At 40.0% G+C, this 24,506-nt stretch overlaps 1 protein-coding gene across 3 annotated transcripts in view; it reads right to left on the minus strand.

The window, feature by feature from the left end:
* prkcaa (protein kinase C, alpha, a) overlaps positions 1 to 24,506 on the minus strand; it is a 137,204-nt gene that overhangs the window by 15,436 nt on the left and 97,262 nt on the right. For all 3 annotated transcript variants that reach the window (XM_044113812.1, XM_044113814.1, XM_044113813.1), the window contains 7 exons: positions 17,648 to 17,791; positions 17,364 to 17,537; positions 16,444 to 16,535; positions 16,270 to 16,332; positions 15,090 to 15,228; positions 3,567 to 3,647; positions 2,272 to 2,379 (listed from right to left, as the gene is read on the minus strand). In XM_044113812.1, coding sequence (XP_043969747.1) covers positions 2,272 to 2,379; positions 3,567 to 3,647; positions 15,090 to 15,228; positions 16,270 to 16,332; positions 16,444 to 16,535; positions 17,364 to 17,537; positions 17,648 to 17,791 — 801 coding nt within the window. The remainder of the gene's footprint in view (positions 1 to 2,271; positions 2,380 to 3,566; positions 3,648 to 15,089; positions 15,229 to 16,269; positions 16,333 to 16,443; positions 16,536 to 17,363; positions 17,538 to 17,647; positions 17,792 to 24,506) is intronic.

Genomic DNA, 24,506 nt, shown 5'->3' on the forward strand with positions numbered 1-24,506 from the left:
AGCTTTAAAAGTAGCAGACAGGATGGGCAATGAGGTGAGAATAAATACAAATACCAAAAATATCAGAGAGGAAGATGAGATCTTTATCTGGGGGTTAAGAAGAGCAAAGCTTTTTAAAACATGCGTTTCATTACTACTATTATTATTAGTAATAATAATATAATATAATAACAATAACTAAATGTAAATAATCTAAAAGCCCTGAAGTAATAACATGTCCCTGGGAAACAGGAAGTGGTGGATTACTGATCAAAAGTTCACCATCACATAAATAAACACTTAAATTAGAAAAATGCTTCATTTATTTAAACTTTAATGGAGTTGTTAGCTGTAGCGCTAATTATCTCACTAACCACAAAAAAATCTGTTTCCATTTTGTCTTACAGCTAAGTAAATGTTCTCAAATGAAAGGTTTGAATTTTAAAGAGTGTCTTTATTGCAGCAAAATAGAAAAGCTAATTTATTTTATGGCATTCAGACATCAGGGGTGCCAACAATAGCAGAGTATTACATGTTTCCAAGATATCCAGCAGATCGTCAGCTTCACTCCGCCTCTCTTTGTCTTCTCTAATTGTTTTACGACCTTCAAACCTCTTTTCTTTAGATTCTGGTTAGTACTGTGTGTTAATCCGTGACAGTGTTACTCAGGAATTAAAGAAATACATACGGTATATTGATTGACATTTGACTGAAATCGTTTGAAAACGTTTGCTCTTATAAGGGAAGTAAATCTCCACAGTATGAGAATATAAACGGGGTTAAAGCAGCAGAGCGTCGGGCTGCAGGACACAGATGCATTTCTCTGCAAAATACGAACCGAAGGAAAAAAAAAAAAAAGAGGACAAAAATAATTCGGTGGAGAGGAAGGGACAGTAAGACGAAGCACATTAGTGCACACATCACCAACTCTGCAGGGCCTCAGGACACAAACAAAACTACGCCTTTTCTATTCAATTCTTCTAACACACAAGACGTTTCTTTTTTTTTTTCTCTGTATCGGTTGAGAATGTTTCTGACGTCGTTTGGTTTGTCAATAGTCTCATTTCTGCAGGAGAAACGCCAAGAGCAGCGCCGTCAAAGCCTGATCCTCACCTTCTGCTGATTTTGACGTCATACCGTGAGAAATCTGTTTAGGAGATTTCTCATCTTTCTCACACCACCTTATTGACATTTTGAGATTGGGGTTTTGAGCATCATTATGCAAAAGACAAAAAAATCCCAAAACCAGACCATCAAATTCTAGTTCACGTTTTGAACCTACCAGTAAAAGAATGAAATTGCTTAAAAAAAACTTTTGCAACATCCCATTTATCTGGCTGTGCTCTGTGGACATATATTTCTATTTTTAAGTTTTTCACCTTGTAAGAGAAGCTCAAGTTATAAGAGCTAATGTTATAATGCCTTAATGTTGTAAAAGCCACAATGAAAAAAATTGAAGAGCATATTTTTAGAGGAGGAAGGCAGACATATGCATAGACACACTCAAATAAATGCCCTCTAAAACATTTTCTATTAGCCATTTGATTTCCAGCTAATGGCTAATAGTGATGATGAAAACACCACTCTAATTTACAACTGGAGTTAAAACAGCTTCCTTTTAAAATTTGTGTCATTACCATTAACCATAAAATTTAACATATTTGCTAAATGGAAACAAATTAATAAAAAAAAAGGCACATTTTTCTAAAAGGTTTTTTGAAATATGAATCTATGACATCTGTCACCACCATGATTTAGCGCATGAATGAGAGATTTCATGTGTAATTTTAGTTGCGTTCGTTGTTTAATCAAAACACAGCAATTGCGAAATTGTTTGTTAAAAAACAAAAACATTAGCGGGATAGCAACGTTAGCGTTAGCAGCGGTTACCAATGGACATACTGGCCCAAATGTTGCAGTGGAAAAATCCCCAACTGAATGTGAATATTATTATTATTATTGCAAAGAATTTTATTTTAAATACAACCATATTTATTTACAACATAGTACTCTAAGTAGAAGATCAAAATTACTAAAGTTTTTTTTTTTTAAAGAAAAGCACAGTCATTAGTGAGAAAAGGAAAAAAAGAGAAAAAAGTCATTAAGTTTGAGTAATCCTCAAACTTAATCAGGCTTTAATAAATAAACTAAGAACTGTAAAAAAAACTTACAAATTCAAATGCATATTTTATTTTAAGATAGATGGAGGGGCGGAGCTCACATAATCCAGTTTTCATAGTTACAAAATTGAAAATAAAACAAAATAAGGAAAATAATTCCTTATGTGCTCACCCCTTTGCAGATGGAGACGGCTTCTTTGGACATGGACTTTGGGTAGGAGACGTTGTGCTCCATGATGGACTGGAACAGCTCGTCTTCATCCTCCCCATCAAATGGAGGCTGTGGGTGGAAGGACGCTATGTTCAGGATGTCCGGGTTTGACCCACCATCACAAAGTTTACAAACACATTCAATCGGGTATAGCCTCATCACCAATCGCCTCTGCTTCGAACCGAAACGGCTGCAGACGCAGCGAGGCTTTTACCCTTCATTCTCTCTGCATTGAGCGTTACGGCTAAAAAAATACACATTAAGCGAGATTTAAAAGATGGCACGTTTTCGTCTGAACAAAAGAGGAAAGCGAGCCAGAAACGGTGGATGTGAAACATTTGAACATGTTTCCCAGGAAGACCTTGTGAGGTCAGTGGAGTGGATGACCCAGCTTCCCCCCTGCTTGCTGGCTCGTTATCATCAGTTACCACAATATGGCTGCTCTGACAGCCCATAAAATGAATTATTCGTCATTTCCACACCAGCGGCCCTCATCGACTGGAGGTAGCCTGTCTGCATGAATATATATGTCCTCCTGCTTTTTTCTTTTAATATCATCCGTCTACAGGATATTCCTTTAGCCCCGTGTTGACAGAACAGGAGATAAATTAGTGATGTTGAGTTATTTCACAGGTTTGGTTTGTAAAACTTAAAAAGCTTTAAGGTCATAGTGAAACACAAAGTTATGATTTTAGATTGATGACGTACATAAGGCATATATATATATATATATATATATATATATATATATATATATATATATTTATATATATGTCTATATATATATATATATATATATATATATGCTTCACATTATATATACAATGTGAAGCAGGAGAAAAATCATGTATAACTTTTATGCACTTTTTATTCTTTTATTGTATTGTTTTCTTTTTTATGTCATTTGGACTTTGAGTCTGTAATAAAATCTAAATGTCTAACATTTTGTTTCCATAAATATATGCCAAATCTTTCCTGCTTTCATTTGTAGGTTTCTTTCTTCATCGCACTTAATCACAGTTTTTCCGTTGTCATAGAACATGTAATTCTGATGGAATAAATTAAAGTCTTGTAAACCGAAAGATAAATATGGCAGCCGTTAATTGCAGAGCAAAATATTTTGAAAAATCTTAATTGCAGCAAAAGGGCTTCAGTCTTGGATTATATGCAATATATATATATATATATATATATATATATATATATATATATATATATATATATATAAAATTTGTTTACTGGTGTGAACCACTCACCTGTCCTGCCAGCATTTCGTAAAGCAGAACTCCATACGCCCACCAGTCTACAGAGCGTCCGTACGGCTGATACGAAATGATCTGGCGAGGAGAGAGAGAAAAAAGTAAAGGCAAATTTCAGCTCAGCACATCTCACACAAGCAGAGCAACGTCACGTTTTCCCTCCGAGTGACGAGAACGTGAGTGTGGGTACAGGTTTTCACGGCGGTGACAATCTCCTGCGAAACATTTTAATTCAGACAGACAGGATCCCAGCAGAGCTGCTTAATATTCAGAGTGGGATTTTAATCCTTTTAGGCTTGAGAGATTAGCAAATCTGTCGGTGCTAGTGACTGAAAGAATATCATAAATGCTGAAAATACACATTTTGTGCTGTTAAATGTTTTTATTTACGCTTTATGACGAAGGAAAACAGCTTTCTGAGCATAAGAGAGCAAATAATCGAAGGCAACAGAGACATTTGCCAGTGTGCTGCTGTAGAAAGTAAGATACATGTGTCACATCAGACCTGCAACTGCCAAATGCTTTATTATTTAGTTGAATTACAAATTAATTTTACCGCGATCTGAAACTACATCAAAATACCAAGAAAAAAGTGTGTAATATAAGAAAACTATGATGGATCTCCTGCAAAAAAAACAAACTTTATGAGCATCTTCTCGTAAATTTACAGGCGAGCATTTTCAGGAAACTTCTTTAATAAAGTTACGTTTAACTGTGGCAATTATGAATACAACACAATATGACACATTTTTAACATTTTACTTTACTACAGAGGATGTACAAATTCCTAGAGAAACAATAGAAGTTATGATAACTATAAAACAAATGAAAATATTGAACCAGTTTTTAAAAAACACAATTTAAAATGAAAAAGTTGGTATGAGCGAAACGTAGATTTTCTTCAGGATACTGATCCGTGGAGGAACATCTGACTTTTTAACACAATTTTCAGCTGAAACATTAAATGTAAACACCAGTGACAGGAACACAGGAGGATTAAAATCCAGATGAGAGGATTAAAAAGTGCGCAAATAGCTGCACTGTCCCTTTATCTTAGTAAATACGGTGAAAACTGGTGGCACACAGAGTAAAGGTGTGATTTCAGTGAAGTCGCTAGCGATAAACGATGGATGATTCCTCACTGCCTATGATTTATATCACTATTGTACCACTTATTTACTGTATTTATTTTAGCTGGAAACAGAGAGCCGAACATTTTTGGCAGAAAGGAAACAGTTGGTGTGTGGGAAGACGGCTTTTAAAAACACCAGGAGAGAGTCGCCACATATAATTTTAGAAGAGAAAACAAAAACAAAATGGCAGTTTTAGCTGAAGACAACACATTTTAAAACAAAATTAAAGTTCCCACCGTATGCCAGCATGTTAGAGCGATCAACACTGTGCCCCCTCTAACATGCTACTGTGAATAATTCCCACACAATTCACATCTGGGGATTATTACATTCTTTAGCCAGCTGATAATTTTGTCTTTTTATATGATGCTTGATGTGCAGACGGCATAACCAGGACAAACCACTCCTGGATCCCAGGAAGGTGCTCTGTGTTGACAGACAGAACTCCTGCGGGTCGCACCGACACTCGCCAAGGTTACTGAACTTCCTTCTCCACACTCTGAGGACACACGTAATGGATTTGCACTTCCCAACTGTTTACACTTCATAAAAAGAAAAACTTTTTTAAAAAAAGAAAAAATTTAAAAACATGCGGCTGCATCCACCAGACGCGGGCAGTGAATGCAACCTTGTGCATCAACGAGTCCCAAGCTTTGCCGTCAAAGAATACTCACCCTCTTTCAATCTATCCCCACGTCGGCGCGTCGCAGCCGCAAAACGTCAACAGAAAGTAGCTGACGTTTTAAATATTTCTAATTAGGATTTCAGCAACACTTTTGCTGCTCAGGCCTAAAAAGGTTTAAGAAAAATCTCTCAGTGTGTAACGTCTGTGAGAGCAGAACAGGGTGTTTTCCTATTTTTCCAGATGTGAGATTAAGTTGCGGAAAAGTTCAAAACAACTTTAGATTGTTGCCCAAAATCCCACCAAGCAGTGTTTAAACCACCTTCTGAAAATGGAAAAAGAAATTATGGCACAACTCCCAAACCTACCCAGTCAAAGCCTTTTAACTCGTTAACTGTCATGACAACGCTGGTGCCACCATGGAGCCATCGACTTGCAACGAAGGGTTTTGATGGTGACGGTTTAGGAGTAAAGGAACATTAATTAAAGATGTAGCTTTGGAGGAGCTGCATGTGAGAAAAATTGGTGACACACCTGACTTCATCAGTCCTGCATTTCAAAAATATGGCCTTCAAGACTGACAAGAATCAACCATCGCTGTAAAAAAGGCCTTAAGAAGTCCCATTTGCAGTTTTGTCACAAGACAACGTAAGAGGAACATGCAGTTCAAACCAAACCAAAATAAAACGTCTTATCTTAACGTGAAACCCTTTCCATGTGCTGCGGAGCTTATCTGAACAATCGATTCCCACTCAAATCTGTTAGCATCATGCTATGGGAATGCCTTTCTTCTGTAGGGAAGCTGGTCACAGTTGATTTGAACGGCCCAGTCAAAGTCCACACCTTAACCCAATTATCTGTAACAAGACTTGAACACTGCCCTTTAGAGTCGTTCTCCTTTCAATCTGACAGAACTTCAACTACGGTCGGTCTCTGTAGATGTACAAAAACTGGTTCCTTCTATTGAACAATTATCTGGTGCTTTCTATTGGCCTAACTCATACAATGCTAGTAAGAAACATGGAGGTCTCAGGATGTAATCTGACATCGTGTGAAAAAGTACAAGAGGTACGAATGCTTTTGCTGGTCATTTTAAAACATGAGACGTTGCTGCACACACACTCACACACGCACACACACACACACACGCACACACACACACACACACGCACGCACAAAATATAAGCGCCATACATCTCCTTAGGCCCTATTCAGAGTCAGGACCGATGACCTCTCCTGCACACGAACCTGCCCTGAGGAACTCCTTCAGCGTTTATAGCATAATATTTAGCCACAACTTGCAGCAGAGATGAAAAGCCCTCCACATAAACTCAGACATGACATATACGTGTGTAAAGAGAGTTTCACAACCTTCACCGCGTCACATCTAACCACTGCCTTTGCCCGAGGGAACAGAAAGCAGGCACACAAATAAACGCAGGTGGGGGAAACGCTCCTCTGGCGTTGATGCTCTCCTGAGGGCTGATGGGAGACAGCTGGGTGCAGTGGCTCAAAAACTGGGTATGCAGCGTATGCAACGCACAGGGGCGCTGCACTAGAGGGGGCGCAAACACGATGCGGGGAATTTATTTTCTTGTCAGCATTTTATGTATTTAACAGCTGTTAGTGAATGAAATGATCAATAATTAGACGCTGATTAGACGCCGCTCCCCTCCTGCCAGCCGCTCTCCCCTGCTCTCCTGAATAACTCGCATCAGATTTTATTGTTAAAACTTCAGGCAGCCTACAATTCTACAACTGTGCAGAAAGTCAACGGCATCGTTCACAACTTCTCCTTCTGTTCACTGATTGGCTTGGTTAAAAAAAAAATAAAAAAATGGACTGGAGATAATCCAAGTCAAGGGAAATGAGAAATTTATTTTAGAAGAATTGCACCTTCATCAAAAAAAACCCCAAACATAAAAACTACCTTTCTTAAGCTCTCAAATGTTCAACAAAATCCCACAATCCTCCGTTTAAAATCCTTTCACAACTACAAAACGAGTGCAGCTTAATCCTGTCTGGCTGAAGCAAATGTCCTGGAAGGGAGCTGTAACTGGTACGCTGAAGGTGAGCCGCCATCTGAAGCAGGCAGCCCGGCTTTTACTCAGACAGGTGATAGCTGCTTCTGGCCGAAGAGCGTGATGAGCTCTGACACAGCAGAGAGCAACTGGTGGATCTTTAAGAAGGGGAAGCGGAACCGAATAAAAGGCGAGTAAAGCGTGCAGAATCGTCCCGAGCATCTCTTTTTGTCACCGTTATTCCTGGGCGGCGCGGTAAACAAGTTAATATTTAATGTCTTGTCTCTGCTCATTCTCAACGGCAGAATTTGATTTGTGAAATTCATTGCACAGGACGGCCATCTGTGGAGAATGGCCGTCTTTCCCCCTCTCAGCTGACAGCCCGACGCTGGACCGAGGTCGATGCGCCGCTCATGTCCAGCTGGGCGGCTCACCCAGTCGCTGCTGGTGTACGGCGACAGGACAGCAGCTAATGATGCTGCCAGCGTTTTGCACGCATGAGTACAAATGTTAAAAACCACATTAAATTTAAATGAAATACAAAAGAGTTCAACAGTAGGTTGAGTTAGTATGGTTTTATTTGAGAAAATGGTCTAAATAATTAAATAACATGTGGGAAACGTATATATTTTTCATATTGTTACGTCTTTATGTTTTATTTACATTATTCCTCTGAGCGATTGAAATTGCTGTGGGTTTTTGCTTCAACTTCCTTTACTCCTGTACTCTAAATTTATGATGGAAAACAGAGTAAATGTCAGCGCTGTGAAGGCCCAACGGGCCCGAGTTCAAAAACTTCAGAGGGACAGGAGCGGGAATACGAGAGGTAAATAATTAATAACCGGTAAAGTGGATTCCCACTGAGCTCATCTCTTCTTGTGATTTCTATCGGACAGATTGGCTGGAGTCGTGCACTATTTATTCCCTCATCTTCCTCGGACTTCAGTCAAGCGCCAAGCGAAATTACTCACAAAACTGGTTTGGGAATACGTGGGAATAGAGGCGTTTTTCTGCGCGGCAGCTCAGAATGTTTTTGGCTGATAGACTGAGAGTGTAACTGGATTTTTAAAAAGCTCCAAAAAGAATACTTTTGGGTTTTTTTAGTGGAGATGTTCACATCCAGAGCCTCTCAAACAAACAATATTCTAAAAATCAAATTGTCCCCATATTAAACATCAGAAGAAAAACAGTTCAAACATTTCAAACAACAACTCTGAGCATATGGTTATTCAATTAATTGTCAGGATGATCGATAGAATAATAGATTACTAAATAAAATAATCGCTAACTCCAGCCCTAATGCACTGCATGTTTAATAATTTTTTATTTTTTTCAAACTTACATTTGTTACAGTGAAGAAAAAGACTTTCATCTTTAATTATTGCAGGAAACTGTAATTTCAAAGAATTGCTGCAAGGAAATTGAAAACCAGTGGGAAGCTAATGGCTAAAACCAGTTTTCTTATTTATGTTTTGTTGAGCCTAAATCCTCGGCTGTCTTCAGAGCGTTAGATGGGACGTATTTGGAGAGGCGCCTCTCCCTTATCTTGTTTTGTGTTTTTAATTAGCCACAGGGTCAAAGACCACGCAGTGAGCCTCTTGTTTCTCTCAATTTATCTTCCCACAGGAAATCCACTGACCTTCTGTCTGACATGACAGCTGAATTCAGCCGAATGCTCTGAAGACTTGCTTTCACATGAGATCTGACATGTCTCAACATGTGCAGAAGAAGGGTGAACCCTCGGCCCTGCAAACCGAAAGGCTAACGGAGAAGCTCAGAAATCTGCCTCACTCTGGACCTCAGTCCAAAAATAGACCCAATGCAACAAAAGACGTTCAAAGAAATTAGCCCTGTTTACCTCATGACACGTGTTTAATACGGAGAGACAAGCTGCTCTAAACGTTGCTGATCTGCTAAGCGGAAAGTTTTAAAACACCAGAGCAAAGTAGGTTAATGCCAGACAGCATATCACTAAGGTCCTGTACTGCAGCGCAGCACATTTGGTGCACTGTCACTGGGATTTGACCTTAGAGTCTCTCTGGCCACATTCTGTACAACATAGAATTTAGGCATTCAGACGCATCAGGTCCACGGAGCGCAGATATCTGCAGCCTCATGTCAGGTTCGCTGAGACGAAGTAACAACTAAAGGAAAGCGACAGAGGTGGGAAAAAAACCTGTCAAAACGCAGGAATGGGCGTGCTGTGGTGGCGCGGGGGATGGCGCGACCCACATGTGGAGGCCTTCAGTCCTCGGCGCGGCCGTCGCGGGTTCGATTCCCGGACCCGGCCAACATTTGCCGCATGTCTTCCCCCCTTTCCATCCCCCTTTCCTGTTAGCCTTCTGTCAAATAAGGGACACTAGAGCTCACAAAAAGACCCCCTGGTGGGAAAGAAAAAAAAAAAAAACGCAGGAATGTAGACAAATTTTAACAATGGGTGGTTTTCTTGTGAACAACGAAATAAACAATGACACATAGCTGGCAGAAGCTGCATCATGTTAGCACGTCTTATAAAAATGACTCACTGAATAGACAAGAGCAAGAGGATGTTTAATAGCATCTCCACTGCATTTAGATAAGACACCAAAAGTCCATTAGAGGTGAGCGATTCTGCGATGTTTTAGTGTAGTACAATGCGATACCTAGTAAATACAGGACCAGGATCCCCGATACCGATACTTTTTACTTAAGCTTGATGCATCATCCAACTTCTGACCTGGTGGTTCTTAATTTGAATTATTTTCTCCAAATCAAGAAAACAAGATTGGAGTAAGTCCATAGATGTCTACAAAATACTATGATAATATATCAACATGACAGCAACAGTAGAAAAGCAGAACAAATATGTGAGCGTTTTTCATCTACAAATAAAAAGCAACAAATCAGTATCATACCTGAGGTAGAGTTGAGAAACTAGAATGGAAAAATAAAATAACATTTCCAGATGGAGTCTGAAACTAAAGTATCGATCTTACTACGCTAGTATCAATCCAATATTGATACAGTCCTGGTATCGATATTATTGATATTTTGAGCTGATTAGTGAGAAGCAATCAAATATAGCACAATGGAGAAGTCTTTAGTCTTTAGTTAATCTAGTCTTTAGTAACCATGGATAAAATGCTCCACCATAGTGTAGCCTACATGTTTAAAACAAATGGTTAGTAAAGTCTGGTGTGAACAGATTTGATCAAATCAACAAACTATTTAACTATTTCTATGAGTAAACTAATTTGCCACTTCCACAGGGAAATTAGCTTGACTTGAACAAGCAGAAACCATGAGAAAACAATCTCCGTCACTCCGTTCAGTATTCCTTTTGCTCACTCACCGTCGTGGTTCGATACAATTAAACAGAACAAACAAAATATGCTTCCAAGCTGATGGACTGAAAAAGAAACAACCCCCCAAAAAAAAAAAAAACAACAGAGGACAATCAGAGTTCAGCACAAGACACCAGATCAGTTGGAGGCCACCCTGCAAAGCTTTGTGCTAATGTGACTCCGCTGTGACTCGCTGCCCTTGCCACGACACCGTCAGTGGACAAAAACAGTTTCAGGCCACTGCGGCTTTTGTTCTCCGAACCGGCATATTAATTTTTCGGCTTCAATAATAAGCAACCGTTTCTCCTCCCTGGTGTCCGGGAGAGGCTGATGCATCTCCTCCTGCCGCGGCCGATAAGACGGAAACGGTCGTGCATGACTTGCGCTCGCTCTGCAATCTGTTCTATTTGTCTTACTGCATTGAAGCTCCTGGTCAGCAGAGGTGATTCACTCAGTGTGTGGGCATGTGTGTGTGTGTGTGTGTGTGAACTTTTTACAAAGATAAAGTGGGCTGAAACTAAATAATGAAATGATCTGAACATATCTAAGATTTCTTGCGTGTTTAAGTTCAGATTTTGTTAACATATGTATGTTTGTGTTTGTTTATGCTCGTGGCTCTGAGTGCGTGCGTTTCAGTGTGTTGCTGGAGAGAGGTCCATGCATGTGTGTGTATGTGTGTGTGTGTGTGTGTGTGTGTGTGTGTGTGTGTGTGTTTGCCGCAGACATCTCTCATCCATTAGGCTTAATGCTACATGACAGTTCTGGATCACACTGCTAGCTATGCAAGGCCACTCTCCTCACCACAAGGATACAAGCATGCACGCGAGTACCAACCGATGCTTCTTTAGCCCTTGCTTACGAGGAGCACGGGCTGGAAGAATTGCTTTTCTTTCTGAAGGCTAAAAATAATAATAATAAAAAAAAAAAAACATTTTGTGTTTGAATGCCACAACACCAGCTGTGGTAGAGGGCGCTCCGTGAGTATTCGATTCAGTTTCACTGTTGGGTTCCCTGGGGAACTATGTGTAACTATAAGGCAAATGGCTGTGCATCAGGTCACAGTTGAGTGGCTTTCTTCCAAGAAGGATTTCTCTGAACTTGCAGCTGTTTTCTGGTTTCCTTCACTGATTATGCTAATGAGCAGTCTGGGGGCTCATGAAAAGAGCACGACTTTTATCGAGGTGCTTTCTAATTCAACAAGAGCCCAGTTTACATTCGATATTAGCGATGTTTGCCAAAAACCGACGGTGTCATGGAGGACACGTTACTGTTACTGCCCGACCATCAACCAGCAACAGTCTTCAGTCAGAGATTTCTTTAGATTTGTCAAAAGACTGAATGACTGTCCACATCAACTCTTTCGAGATACTTGGATGGTATCATTTTGGGATAAAATAAAGTATTTTTTTTGAATTTGAGTTTAATTAAATTAAATTAAATATATGATTTTTCTCCAGGTTCCCCAGCTTCTTCAAAAAGCAAAAAAAAAACATTCAAGGTAGTGAAATGGGTCACTTTTGATGTCCAGGCGTGTCAGTGTGTGGACAGCTGTGTGTCCCGTTTGTCTCTGTAATGGAACCATAACCTGTCCAGAGGACGGATGGAGAAAAGCCAAGGAAACGCCTCATCTGGCTCATTTGCCGTTGAGTTAGTAAATAATAAGGAATTATTTGCCTAATGAAGAGGCCAAAGAGTACATTGAGAGGGTTTCTCTAATTTAAGACATTTTAAGACCATTATAAATGACATTACAACCCGTCTCATGACAGAAATGTACAAAAGAAAATAGCATATTTTATATGTGGTGGCAAGTTTCTTTTGTTCAGAATATGTACTGCCTGGGTTGGCAACAGGAGTGAGCTGGTGGCAAAGATGAACTTTGATCAGTTAACTGGCGATAATAGAGAAACAGGGAAAAGCCGGCTAGCTAGCAAAATTTATTAGCAGCTAGTTAGCATAGCCTCAACTGCCTCAAGTCACAGAAGGTAATAAAGATATCTGCGTGTGACTCAAACTTTTGCCTGACAGAAAGTCTCACGAGAAAAAAGAACCTACGAGATTAAATCGTCCTGCCACGACAAAATCTAAGACCTGTGATTAAAGTATTTAAGGCCATCTTACATATTTCCGAGGGAATTTCAGGCCTTAATTTTTATATACGTGAATTTAAGACTATAAATTTAAGATGCGCGGACGCCCTGCTTGAGTTGACATCAATCAAACCAAAACGAGAACCGTATCCTTCTTGAGCAGCCAGAAAGAGTTCAGTCCGTTAGTTAACAGACTGCTGGCTCTACAGAAGGTGATGCCAGCCATTTTCTCCACTGCTGCTTGAAATGACCCAGAATCTTCAGCTTAATCATTAGTGCTTGCATATCAGGACATTATGTTTTCCCAGATTCAGATAGACTATGACTGGATTTGTGCCCTCTCATTCTGGCACCAAGACTGTTGTTTCAGCCCACATCTTGGTGAGCAAGTAAGTGGATACTCATTCCTCCTGATGCCACACACCACAGAGAGAAACAACTAGAGCAGAGGAAAAATGATTCATGTAGGACAGAGACATATCCTCAAACACTCTTCAGGAAAAAAAAAGAGAAAAGAAAAGCATACCGAGCCACCAGGAGGCAACTATTGCTCATTTCAACCCTCGTTTCCTTTGAGTCTTTCTTTCATTGTCTGATTACGTCTGTCAGCGTTAGCTCTTTTTCTCGACACCGTGTTTTCGTCTTCTGCATTGCTTCCTCCTCTCAATTCCTTTCCCATCTCTTCCCTCTGTGTGTCAGAGTCACTGAGGTGGAAGTTCACGCGAATGGCTATATAGGTCAGTGTTCGAGCGGTGAAAATCTTCTGCCTGAACATGCGCGAGTGCGTCTGTGCGCGGCGGGAACACCGCTGCGTTCTGTCATTCGTACGCCGACATCGAGAGCGCCACGGCAACACAGAAACGTACTTCCTCGCCAACGCAGCTGGGGTCGTGGGGGCAGGCGAAGAAATGGAACAAACATTTGCAGCAGAACATTTTTATATCCTGGAACACAAACGTTACTTTACAGTTGTAGCAATAAAACAAAACTATAAAAAAATAGGAAACAATGAAAAGCTTAACAAAAACGAATTATTGATCGAATGTGAAGTATTTACCGTATTTCCCGTACTACAAGTCACTTCAGAGCATAAGTTGAACTGGACGCCTTTATCCATCTTTTCCTTCGTTTGAAATCCTGTTCCACCAATCACCACTTACTATTACCACAACCACTCAGCTGGCAGACAGACACTGATCACTTTGACAAATTGTGATGTTTATTGCTTTTTTTCACATTTGGTGACTGTATGATGGTTTTTTTATGATGTAAAGCACTTTGAACTGCCTTGTTGCTGAAAATAAACTTGACTTGAAAAGCCCAGTTCACTTATTGAAATATAAGAGAAAAATCCAGTCCACAGGTTCGTCAGAAAAATGATTTGCATGAGTAGCAGCATTTTACCCTTGATTGTGTTCAACTCATTTTCCGAAGTCAGACTGAATGTTTTCAGTTTTGAGTGAAAATGCCTTTTTCTCAGGTTGCTCTGTATTCTGTGCATGCATACAGATACTTATGTGCAATCTGGAACCTTTTTGTGGCTATAAACGCCGCCGTCATGATGGATATCTACAGGCCTTGTGGGTTTAGAAATAAAATGAGAACTCTGGAGAGGCAGACTGCTCTGAGTGCCTGCTGTGCTATCCCTGCCGGTGCATTAGTATCAGCCTGGGTAGGAGCATCGCAGCTGGAAATAACCCCCCCGATATGACAGAGAAAGTTTTAGAGAGAATCAATAACCCAGCCTCGCATATATGAGAGGCTAAAAATAAACCCAGGCTTAAGAAAAGTTAGCAAGATTTATTAATCTTTTTTTTTTAACATTATGGGAATATCGCCAAAGTTTTGCACAAATTTGCCCATTTTTGAACAAGGCCTTATTCAAAAGCAAGACATCAAGATGCTGGTATACTGGTTAAAAGAAGAGAAACATTAACACAAATAGCATCCGGTCTTGAGGTAAATACACTTGTCTTATGATAAATAATAAAGCCACAAACTTAAATGCTTACAGGCCAATAAAAGAAACCCAGCAGCGATGAAGAGACACCCGGCTTTCAGGCTTGAGTCGAGTTTGGCTTTGACAGCCGACTCACTCGTCCGTTTGACTCAAACACTTGTGTCACGTCAGAACGCTGGTGTGTGTGATTGTATGTATGTGCCTCCCTGTCCAAAGGCAGTAGCCTGAATCTGGAGCACGAGGCTGACAAGACTCAGACGGAGTGACAGACGTGACCTAATGCGTCAAAACGTGCACACACACACACACACACACACACACACACACACACACACACGTACACGCACACACACGCATGGAGCCCGACTCACCTCTGGAGCGATGTAGTCTGGAGTGCCGCAGAAGGTTCGTGTGAACACGCCTTCTACCATGTTCTCTTTACACATGCCAAAGTCGGCGATCTTAATGTGTCCCTCTGAGTCCAGCATTACGTTGTCCAACTTCAGATCCCTGAGGTTGGAAGGGATTATTAATGGATCATGTAAAGGGGTACAGGGAGTGCTTTTCTTTCTTTTTTTTTTGCCAGAACAGAAAGGTTGCATCTTTCTGACATACAGATTCATGTTTTTTTTTTTTGTGTGTGTGTGTGTTTTGTACTAACTGCAGCAACATATGTCAATAACGCCTGATAAAGTCTTCAAAAAGCAAATTCAGTTTCTGGTAAAGGCATGTTGGGAAAAGAGAAAACAATATTAAAGACAACATAATGTCACACTGTTTCTCATCTTTCTATGTAAGAAAAGCAACATGTGAACCTGCTTCTCAAAGTGGTAAAACGAAGTCTATTTATTGAAACATCAAGTCCTGTCACATTTACTGTATGAAGTATACATAGAGAGAATTATGAAGATCTGTTTTGTTTTCCTTACAGAATGTTTGACGGTGAATATTTAATGCTCTATCAATCGTCTAAGTGCTCCCAGAATGTAAAAGAGTAAAAATATAGATCTGATAGCTCTCCTATTGGAATTTCTTCAAGCATTCAGCATTCTGAGCTGAGCGAATCTTCATTAGCGCAGACAGAGAGACTGAATAACATAGCATGGCAGGAAATAATACCTTATGTTGTCATTGGTGTGGCATTTTAGTAGTAATTCTAGTATTTTGTGCAACACACCATACCTTAAATATGTTGTCTCAGAATTGTGGCAAACATTCAGCAGATAATTTTTTTTAACATGTCCAAAAATTGTGTCTGCACTTTTAGCGAGAGGTTAAACTTTATGGGCTTCTATCAGATAGAAGAAAAGGTGCGGCATCATTTACTTGTTTTACTGCTACATGAAAAGTCGCACTTCATGTGCTGCTTCTCCTGAGTTACACGAGAAGCCTGGTTTAGTATTTGTCTGACCACATTGTTCTTGGATTCAAACCTTTTTTTATTCTATTTTTGTCAGTGTTTCTACCGTGAAGGGCAAACAGGACCAAGAGGTCATCAATTGATTTATGTTTTTTTAAAACTGTTGGTTGAATTTTACATATTTGACAGACCTGTAAATGACTCCATGAAGGTGCAGGAAGAAAAGTCCCACTGCAATCTCTGCTGCATAGAATCTGAAATAAGAGACATGTACAGAATTTGCCAGTCATGAACATCCTGCCTCCCCCAGCAGGACAGACCGTTTAAAATAGTCTGGAATCTCCTGAAAAGCTGATGCGTCTTACACTGCTTGGGGTTCCTTGAACTTGCCCACTTGCTGGATATGGTACATCAGATCGCCGCCGTTCACATACTCCATGACGAAATACAGCCGGTCCTACAGTGAGACAAGGCAAAACAAGAGTTGACCAAAGATGAGATAAATTAATTAGGACTGACGCATTAAGTGTGCCGTTAAAAGCAGCAATAATCAAGTTCAAGACAGAGAGATGCAGTTCGGTTTTAAAAAGCCGTGAGATGTTCCACACCGCTACGACAAGGTGACCCGAACGGCACACAACAAACGGCTCGGTGAAAGAAGAAAACACCCCACGCAGCCTCCTGCCAGAAAATGTTCTCTTTATTTTAAACCGCTGGTGTCTTATTGCCTGTGACAAGTTCAGCCTGACCCCAGTGCGCCACACTTTTGATGGTCCCTAAATAAGACAAAGCAAACGGCGCTGTTCCGCACAGCAACAGAGACACGCCGACAACAAACTGGACTTTCCGCCTGGCTTGGCTTCACTGACTGAGTCATATTTATACCACATCTTCACTGAATACCCGCACATCGGAAATTCGATTTTCCTCTCTCGGTAATGGGTCACAAAAACTGAACATTCTTGTCGCAGACGATCGCCTGCTGCCTCAACATCACTGCTGTTATTGTTTGAAACGAAGGAAAAAGACTTGTTAGGTTCAAAGATTTGATACAAAGGTGCAGTTGTAGAAGTTTGCACATGCATACAAATTCTCAGATTCTTTAGCCTACAAATTGGGGCTTGTTTATTTTTACTGTCTGCTTCTTTTAATTAAACCTGTCACGTATACGCTCTAAGACTACCCCGGCTAATTTATTTAGCTAAAAGCCCTGTTCTGAATTAATTTGACCTGACCTGGGTGGAGGTTTATTGTTCCGTTGCGCGTCCAGGGGCGATTTACGTACCACAGTCTGGAAGCACGAGTGGAGCTGCGTGAGGAAGGGCGGCTTGTCCTGCTGGGCCAGGACTCTCTTCTCCACCATCGTACACTCCACATCGTCGTCCTGGATCACCACGTCCTTCTTCAGGATCTTAATGGCGTAAAGCTCTTCTGTGGTCTTCATCTCTGCTAGCATAACCTTTGGAGAAGCAAAAGCGGATAGTATGATTGGCAAACTCTCTGTTACTAGAAAGTCCAAAGTTAGTTCCCCCCACCCCCATTATTTTTGAGTTGAGGCATTCTTCTCACCTTTCCAAAGCTGCCTTTTCCCAGCACTGCCAGAAAGCTAAAGTCACTTAGCTTGACCTGGTCCAGGCTGTTGGAAGGGTAGCTGCTGGGGCGGCCGTCGTCTGTCTCTGTGATCATCTTTTTTCCCGGGCCTAACTTGGCTTCCTGCACCCGGGACACAAAACACAAAGAGTCTGACAACTGAACGTTTTCCGAAACGTAACCACTACAGGGTTTGAAGGAGCCACTTCCTGTCATAACTACAACAAAACTTCAAGAATATCACTTATTTTCATTTGTTGTCATGAAAATAAATCTGATATTTGGTTTCTCTGTGTCTGTGCCTTCATTCACACCACAGTTCTGGTCTACAAGTTAATATACTGCACTGCATGGATCATTTTATAATTTGGGGCTTTCAATGATTTCCAAACCATTTATTTTTGCAGGGCGGCGTGGCTAAACCCCATAGAACTGCAATTTATTGACGGATTCTGTTTAACTTCATGCATCTCATACTAGTTGATGCTAGACTGATCTATCCTTTCTAAAACCAGTTGTGTTTGAGCTCATTTTCCATCAATTGTGTCCAAGATTTAACTACCTGAGCCAGACCTGCACCGTCAGATGAAAATAGATTTGGTCCAGATGTTGAGGAACAACCCAAGGACCCAGAAAGGCACAAGCCTGCACTGCCACGATCAGAAAACTCCTGTAACGCTGGTGTCTCTGGTGTTCTAGAAGACAGTTTTATTGGTCTTGATGTGGAGGATTTTGTGTGTTTAACGTTGACGTTGACATCATCAACCTGCACTGCCTAATAAGAAATAAATGCCTGATTTATGTCAGCATGTTTAAACTAGACTGAAATTTGCTGCTACCCACTCGATCAAGGCAAATTCCTTCAGGAAAATTATTATTTTTTATCCAATGAGACCAAAATGGAGTATTTTGGCCATAGTGGAACCAAAAATGTTTGGGGCATAAAAAGCAGGTATTCAAATGTAAAAACAAATCTAATCTGTATCGGGCATGGTGGTGGCAGCATTTCACTGCCAGTGGTGCTGCTACATTGTGCAAAGTTGGGTGTAAAAAAAATCTTCCACCACTAATCAAGAAGGAGATGATGGAAACCTGGACACAATAGGGTTTTCCAAAGGCACTGATGATCCCAAATCAATAAAACTGGATTTGAAATGGACAGGCAGGCTAACACCAAGCCTCTGGAAGGGCCTTGTGATATTCCTGACCGCATCGTTCTTGAAAACATGTTGGGTCCAAACCTGAAGACCAGCCAATTCAAATCAGGCCTTTCGATCCCAAGAAGAGTGACTCCACTCAGTCATGGCTCCCTGTGACTGAGGTCCAACTTGCCAAAACTTCATGTGTATATTTGAATCTCTGTGTAATTTTGTGCCTGTGCAGAATTGGGACAATAAATTCATAATAAAATTGAAGTTGTATAGTGAACAATCATTCCACCCTGGATACAAAAGCACATCAGAAGCATCTTGTTAACATTTCGTTGATGCCACTGATGAGTGTATGTAAACTTTTGACCAGAACTGTGCCTATCTACTCAGTTACCACCACAAACTACTGGATGATCAGCGGATTTCAAAATGAAAGGTATGAAATGACTCACTGATGCCATTGGTATTATGGAGCTGATGTGCTGCATGATTAATTCATAACCAATCTTAATACATAGCTTAGCCTTTATTGGGTCAGTTTAAAACCCCCCAAAACAAAACAAAAAAACAACGGTACACTGCATGTGCTTGTGAAGCAAAGAGCTAATGACACAGCACATCAAAAATAATGCAATAAATAGATAAATGAAGACCAAACACAGCACTAGACATGACTGAATCATGGTGGAGTAGTTTTTATTATAGCTATAATTACAAAACAACTTTTTAAGCTATTTTGTGTCAATTTTAAGTTTCATTAACCTCTTTATTTGACTAAACCCTGTAGTTTACACAGATTAAAGCATCTTTTATGCACAGCACGACTAGTTACCTGGGAGTGAACATCATAATGGTGCTAAATTGTCAAAACCTTTTAAGCAGGTCTACCTCTTCTAGGATAGAATAATTGTTTCAACATCCTTTTACACAGAGGAAACATGGGTAGAAGAACGACACAAGATACTAAACTGACTGTTGACTAACACCAGGAGACAAAGTCACATCACTCCTTCACTTTACTCCCTTCACTGGTCCCCAGGACATTTTAGGATTGATTTTAGTCTTTTAATATTTGTGTTTAATGTTGTTGGTGACATTATGTGATCTCTTACAAACACATTACCCAGTCAGAGCTCTTCGGTCTGCTGACCAACATCTTCTAGAAGTCCCCGGGTCCAAACAGTGAGGTGACCACATCTGGTCCAAGCATCTAGAATGATCATTACTTTCTGAATTGTGGACCATCGATGATCTCATTTTGTGTAGAGCTGCTTTTAGCAAATAGTAGCACTGTGACACTTCTATGCGTCTACCCAGGTCGAGTTTTTGACAAAGTAGTGGCTGTTACAAAGTACTATCCAAATAAGATTTGGTTGGTTGACGGATGCCAGAAAGGTGAAGCAAGTTATTAATATCTTTAGGGAAACATCCAAACAGCCGAGCTTATCAAGATTATTGTGGTGTTTCATGTTATAGGGTATCTGAAAGAGTTAAGCTGTCGCTAAATGAATTGGTCGGTCTTAAACTTAAACCTCATGCAACCTCATGTTCACTTTTCACTCAACTTAACAACAAATTAGGGATGGTTAATCATTCATTTAAAATCTTGTGCTAAAATAAGCTTAAATCTGACTGAAGCCTGAAGTTCACCTGACCTTCTGCAGGAAAGCTTTACTTTGCCAGATCAGATAAGGTGTTTAGGCCACAATGACCAAAAGAAACGTCCTAAAGAGAATAAATGATGCATTCAATCCAGACAAAACAGTGCCAGTAAGTAATCATGATAAATGGAGCATCATCTGGTGTGGTTGTCTTTGCCATCGCTGGTAGATTGCACATAGGATGGGTGCTCTAATGGAGATGCAGTACTGTCCCAGAACTGCTTCATCAAAACTAACCACCATCTTGGCAGGTGAAAGTTAAGACGTCCTAAAAAAACCCGATCCAAACTCTTGATGTAGAGCTTCCACTAAGCCAAACATAAGAGCTCTTGTTTTTAAAATATGCATTTACACAGTAAAGCTTAAATTAGCTGTTATGCATTAAAAGCAGGCGTGTTTCTAAAACTACATAAAAAAAAAGTTTAATCACAAAGATGAAGAGTGCAAAGGGATGAAGATTTATCAACACAATACATTAAAATTGCAAGAGTGGTTTGTCGCCACAATAAGAGAAACGTCTCTGTTTGGTTTGAATAAGAATAAGAGGTTTGAATAAGAAGTAAAGGATGCCACACTGTGGCTGCCACAATACACTGCAGGCCCAGTGCAACCTCAAAAATCCACCTGCCGAAACGGATCATCTGTGCATTTATTTCCCACAGGCCTTGTCATGCTCAGTCGCCTGACGAGACAAAATGCTCCAGAGAATTAACTCACTCAGCGATTTGAACTCCAGACAACGAGCAAATGCAAAAGAAGACGCCTTCCTTTCTGCTTTCATCACAAAAGCGACACTCTGCATAATCCAGTTTGTAACCTCAGCCAATCAGTGCACAAAGAAAATTCATGCTTTAGCCGACCACATGATGACTTCCAAAGAGTCAGGTTGTATCTCTAGCACTTGCAGGAAAGTGAAGCGTTTCAAGCAGTCAAGTTCTTTGAAAAGTGTTCACATAAAACTCATTCTGCTGTGCTTGTCTCTATATTCTATATTCACAGACAGAGGAACGCATTGGAAGAAAAAATAAATAAAAAGAGCGTTATATCATCCAGCGAGGCCAAAACACAAGACTTTATTAAACAAATGTCACCTCTTTATATCTGCACCAAAGTCAGATTTACGTCGTGCCGACACATGAAGGTTTTAGTCTGGTTATTAGTGGCCGCTGTGGTCTGCCTGTGGCAGCAGAAAAACACAAAGCAGAGCAACCGCACCGCATCACAGCAAACCTGTGAGTGTTTAGACAAAACAAACAAGCCTGGCCAGGGCAGGTGCTCAGCTGCCTTACTTTCCTCCAGTCAGACGCACCTGGTCAGAGTCTTCCACAACCGCTTGGTCCTGAAACCACAGGGAGAAGGGAGCCGAGGGACTGACTCACATTTCACAGTGGTGAGCAAATTCTACAGCAGGTGGTTCAGGGGAAAGAGCAGCGTGTCTTCTACACAAAAAAAGGCAAAACTACTGACTAAGGATGATCTTTTTAAGAAACTAAACAAATGTTAGGCTGGTTGCATGGTTGGTGATAGTCTTGGTAAACGTTTGTTGACCTGACTTTTCCGTCCTGCTGTAGCGCTGGCCTGTTCATCGAGGTATGAAGTGTCATTCTGTTTGGCACTGAAAAACAGTGTTGTGACTTGGAGGATGAGGATAAGGAGGATGAGAAGGTAAATCTTTATTATTTAGCACATCCGCTGAGAAATGTGGTGGAATACCAAGACCATATCATAATAAACCATCTATTTCATGCCGATGATGTGCAGCGTCGGGATGTAAGCCATGTTTACAAAGTTACACAGATATTGACATAGTAGTCCTTTCAGAGCCTGTTGTTCTTAATTTTATAGAGCTCGTTTACTTTTTATATATACTTTAACACATTTCACATCTGGAGTAATTATTGTAAAGTCAAACAAAGGCCACAGAATGAGTATGAGTAATTTTTTACAAGCTGGTTTACTATTTATCATGTTTTTGTATAGCCATTTTGTACCTATGTATTTCATTAACGTATATGAGCTTAAGAATCTTGTTATTTCTGGTACATTATAAGAGTTAATAAGTAAAAACAAAAAATTACATTTCATGCATGGTTTAATTTTATATTATGTTCTGAGGACTTTATATTGCGCCCTAATTCCATTTCTGAGCCTATTTCTGATTTTTGATATTTTTTAAAGGAGAACGCCGTCACTAATCAAACTAAAATACCTCTGAGGAATCTCCTGTTAAAGGACGTCATTTGTTGGAGTCGCATAACCCTACATGGAACAATGACCAAATCATAAAAAATTACTTTAGAGGCAAAACGACCAGATCAATGTGTATCAAATAAAGGTTAATAAACAAGTAATAAGAGCTAAAAGCAACAGAAAACAACTGCGAAGTCGAGAGATGTGCAGTACCTTTAGGTAATTTGAGTTTCTACTGCAGTAACTTGAGCAATCTGAACACTGTGCTACCATGACTCAAATGGATTTTTGTTAGAAATAAACACTTTTTATATGACATCAAAACTCATAAAGGTTTTTAAAGACCGAAAAAGAGAGTTGGTGTGAAACAGGAATTTTATGTAGGACGAAACAAAGCCATGCATTCTGCTTTAGGCACTTCAGTCCACTTATGACATCTAGTGGTCACATGCGGTATTTCTCTCTACTGCTTTAGAAGTAGCGTTGTACTACAGTAAACCAGTCATGTCCAAGTTACAGGGGCCAAAATAAGGACAGAATATGCTCAGTAAATATATTTCTAATATTTTTACTCATGTAAAATTCACACCAGATGTCGTCAACAAGCCAAGTAAAAGAAATCAACTTGGTTAAATAAAAATTACAATGACAGGGAAAATAACTTTTTCTAATGACACAATCAAGACATTTTCTCCAGGGAGAAATTAATGATATAAACTGATTTTGATCAATTCTTTTTACATAAACTCTTAAAACTTTCTATGCACTCTGATCTTCTGTTTTTTTTTTCCCCCACAGATATTCAATTAGATGCATGTCACATGATTGACTAACAGCTTTACTTTCTTTCCCTGAAATCGATCAAGAGTCTCCTTGGCTGTTTGGTTGGGTCTAATATCTTGCCTTATCCAGAAAGTCTGGGTACATTTCTCCATCCATCTGTCCATATGACATCTACCAGAACCACATGTTGGAAGAGCAGCCACATCACAATGTTCCCACTTCCAAATTTCACTAGTATGGTATTTCGGGGGCGATGTGCAGAAACTATTTTCCTCCATAGTGTGTGCGATGAAATCTCTAGAGTTTAGCTCCGACTTCGTCTCCCCTGATGCTACTGACTTGTCTAAATTTTCTGAAGCAAACTTTAAAAAGAAGCTTAAACGTGGTTTTCCTTCAGCAGTGGAGTTTTGCGCAGTGAGTGTGCGTACCGACAAATTTCAGCTGGTTTCTTGGCGTTTCACACTCTTTTTTTTTTTTTGCTTCATGTGTACAATACTGAATCCTAGCACCATTTCCCTTCATTGCACACATTTTATTAACTGATTTGTTTTCATTTCCTGGCTTTTCTAAGCTAAACTTTTACTGAGGACAGTTGTGAATTTAATGTCAAGACTAATATTAGACATGTAGTCACGGAGAGACATGTTGACATTTGAAATGCTCCTTTAACTAAGGTGATAAGGTAATGCTTAAATGTACAACAACATTGCCTAAGAAATTTTAAGGACTTTTTTTGGGGGTGAGAAACAGTAAAATACATTCATACAGGAGAAGATGTAAGCAAGAAGGACATGAAGTTTAAGACGGACAGGAAACGAAAACATGCAGAACCACAAACTTGTAAAAGCGAAGAGTTAGGACCAACAGGCAATCATTTCACAAACAACACAAAGACTCACCAACGAAAATAAAAATACCAAAAGGGACTTAATACCCAACTGGGCTTTTTTACATTTTTTTTTTTTTTACATTCATAAAATGTCAAAATTGTGCACGTAAGACACAAAATGTTGGAAAAACTGAATTCACAGCAGCATGGGGCCACATACAAAT

Source organism: Gambusia affinis, linkage group LG04 (genome assembly GCF_019740435.1).
Source record: "Gambusia affinis linkage group LG04, SWU_Gaff_1.0, whole genome shotgun sequence".
Taxonomy (NCBI): Eukaryota; Metazoa; Chordata; class Actinopteri; order Cyprinodontiformes; family Poeciliidae; genus Gambusia; species Gambusia affinis.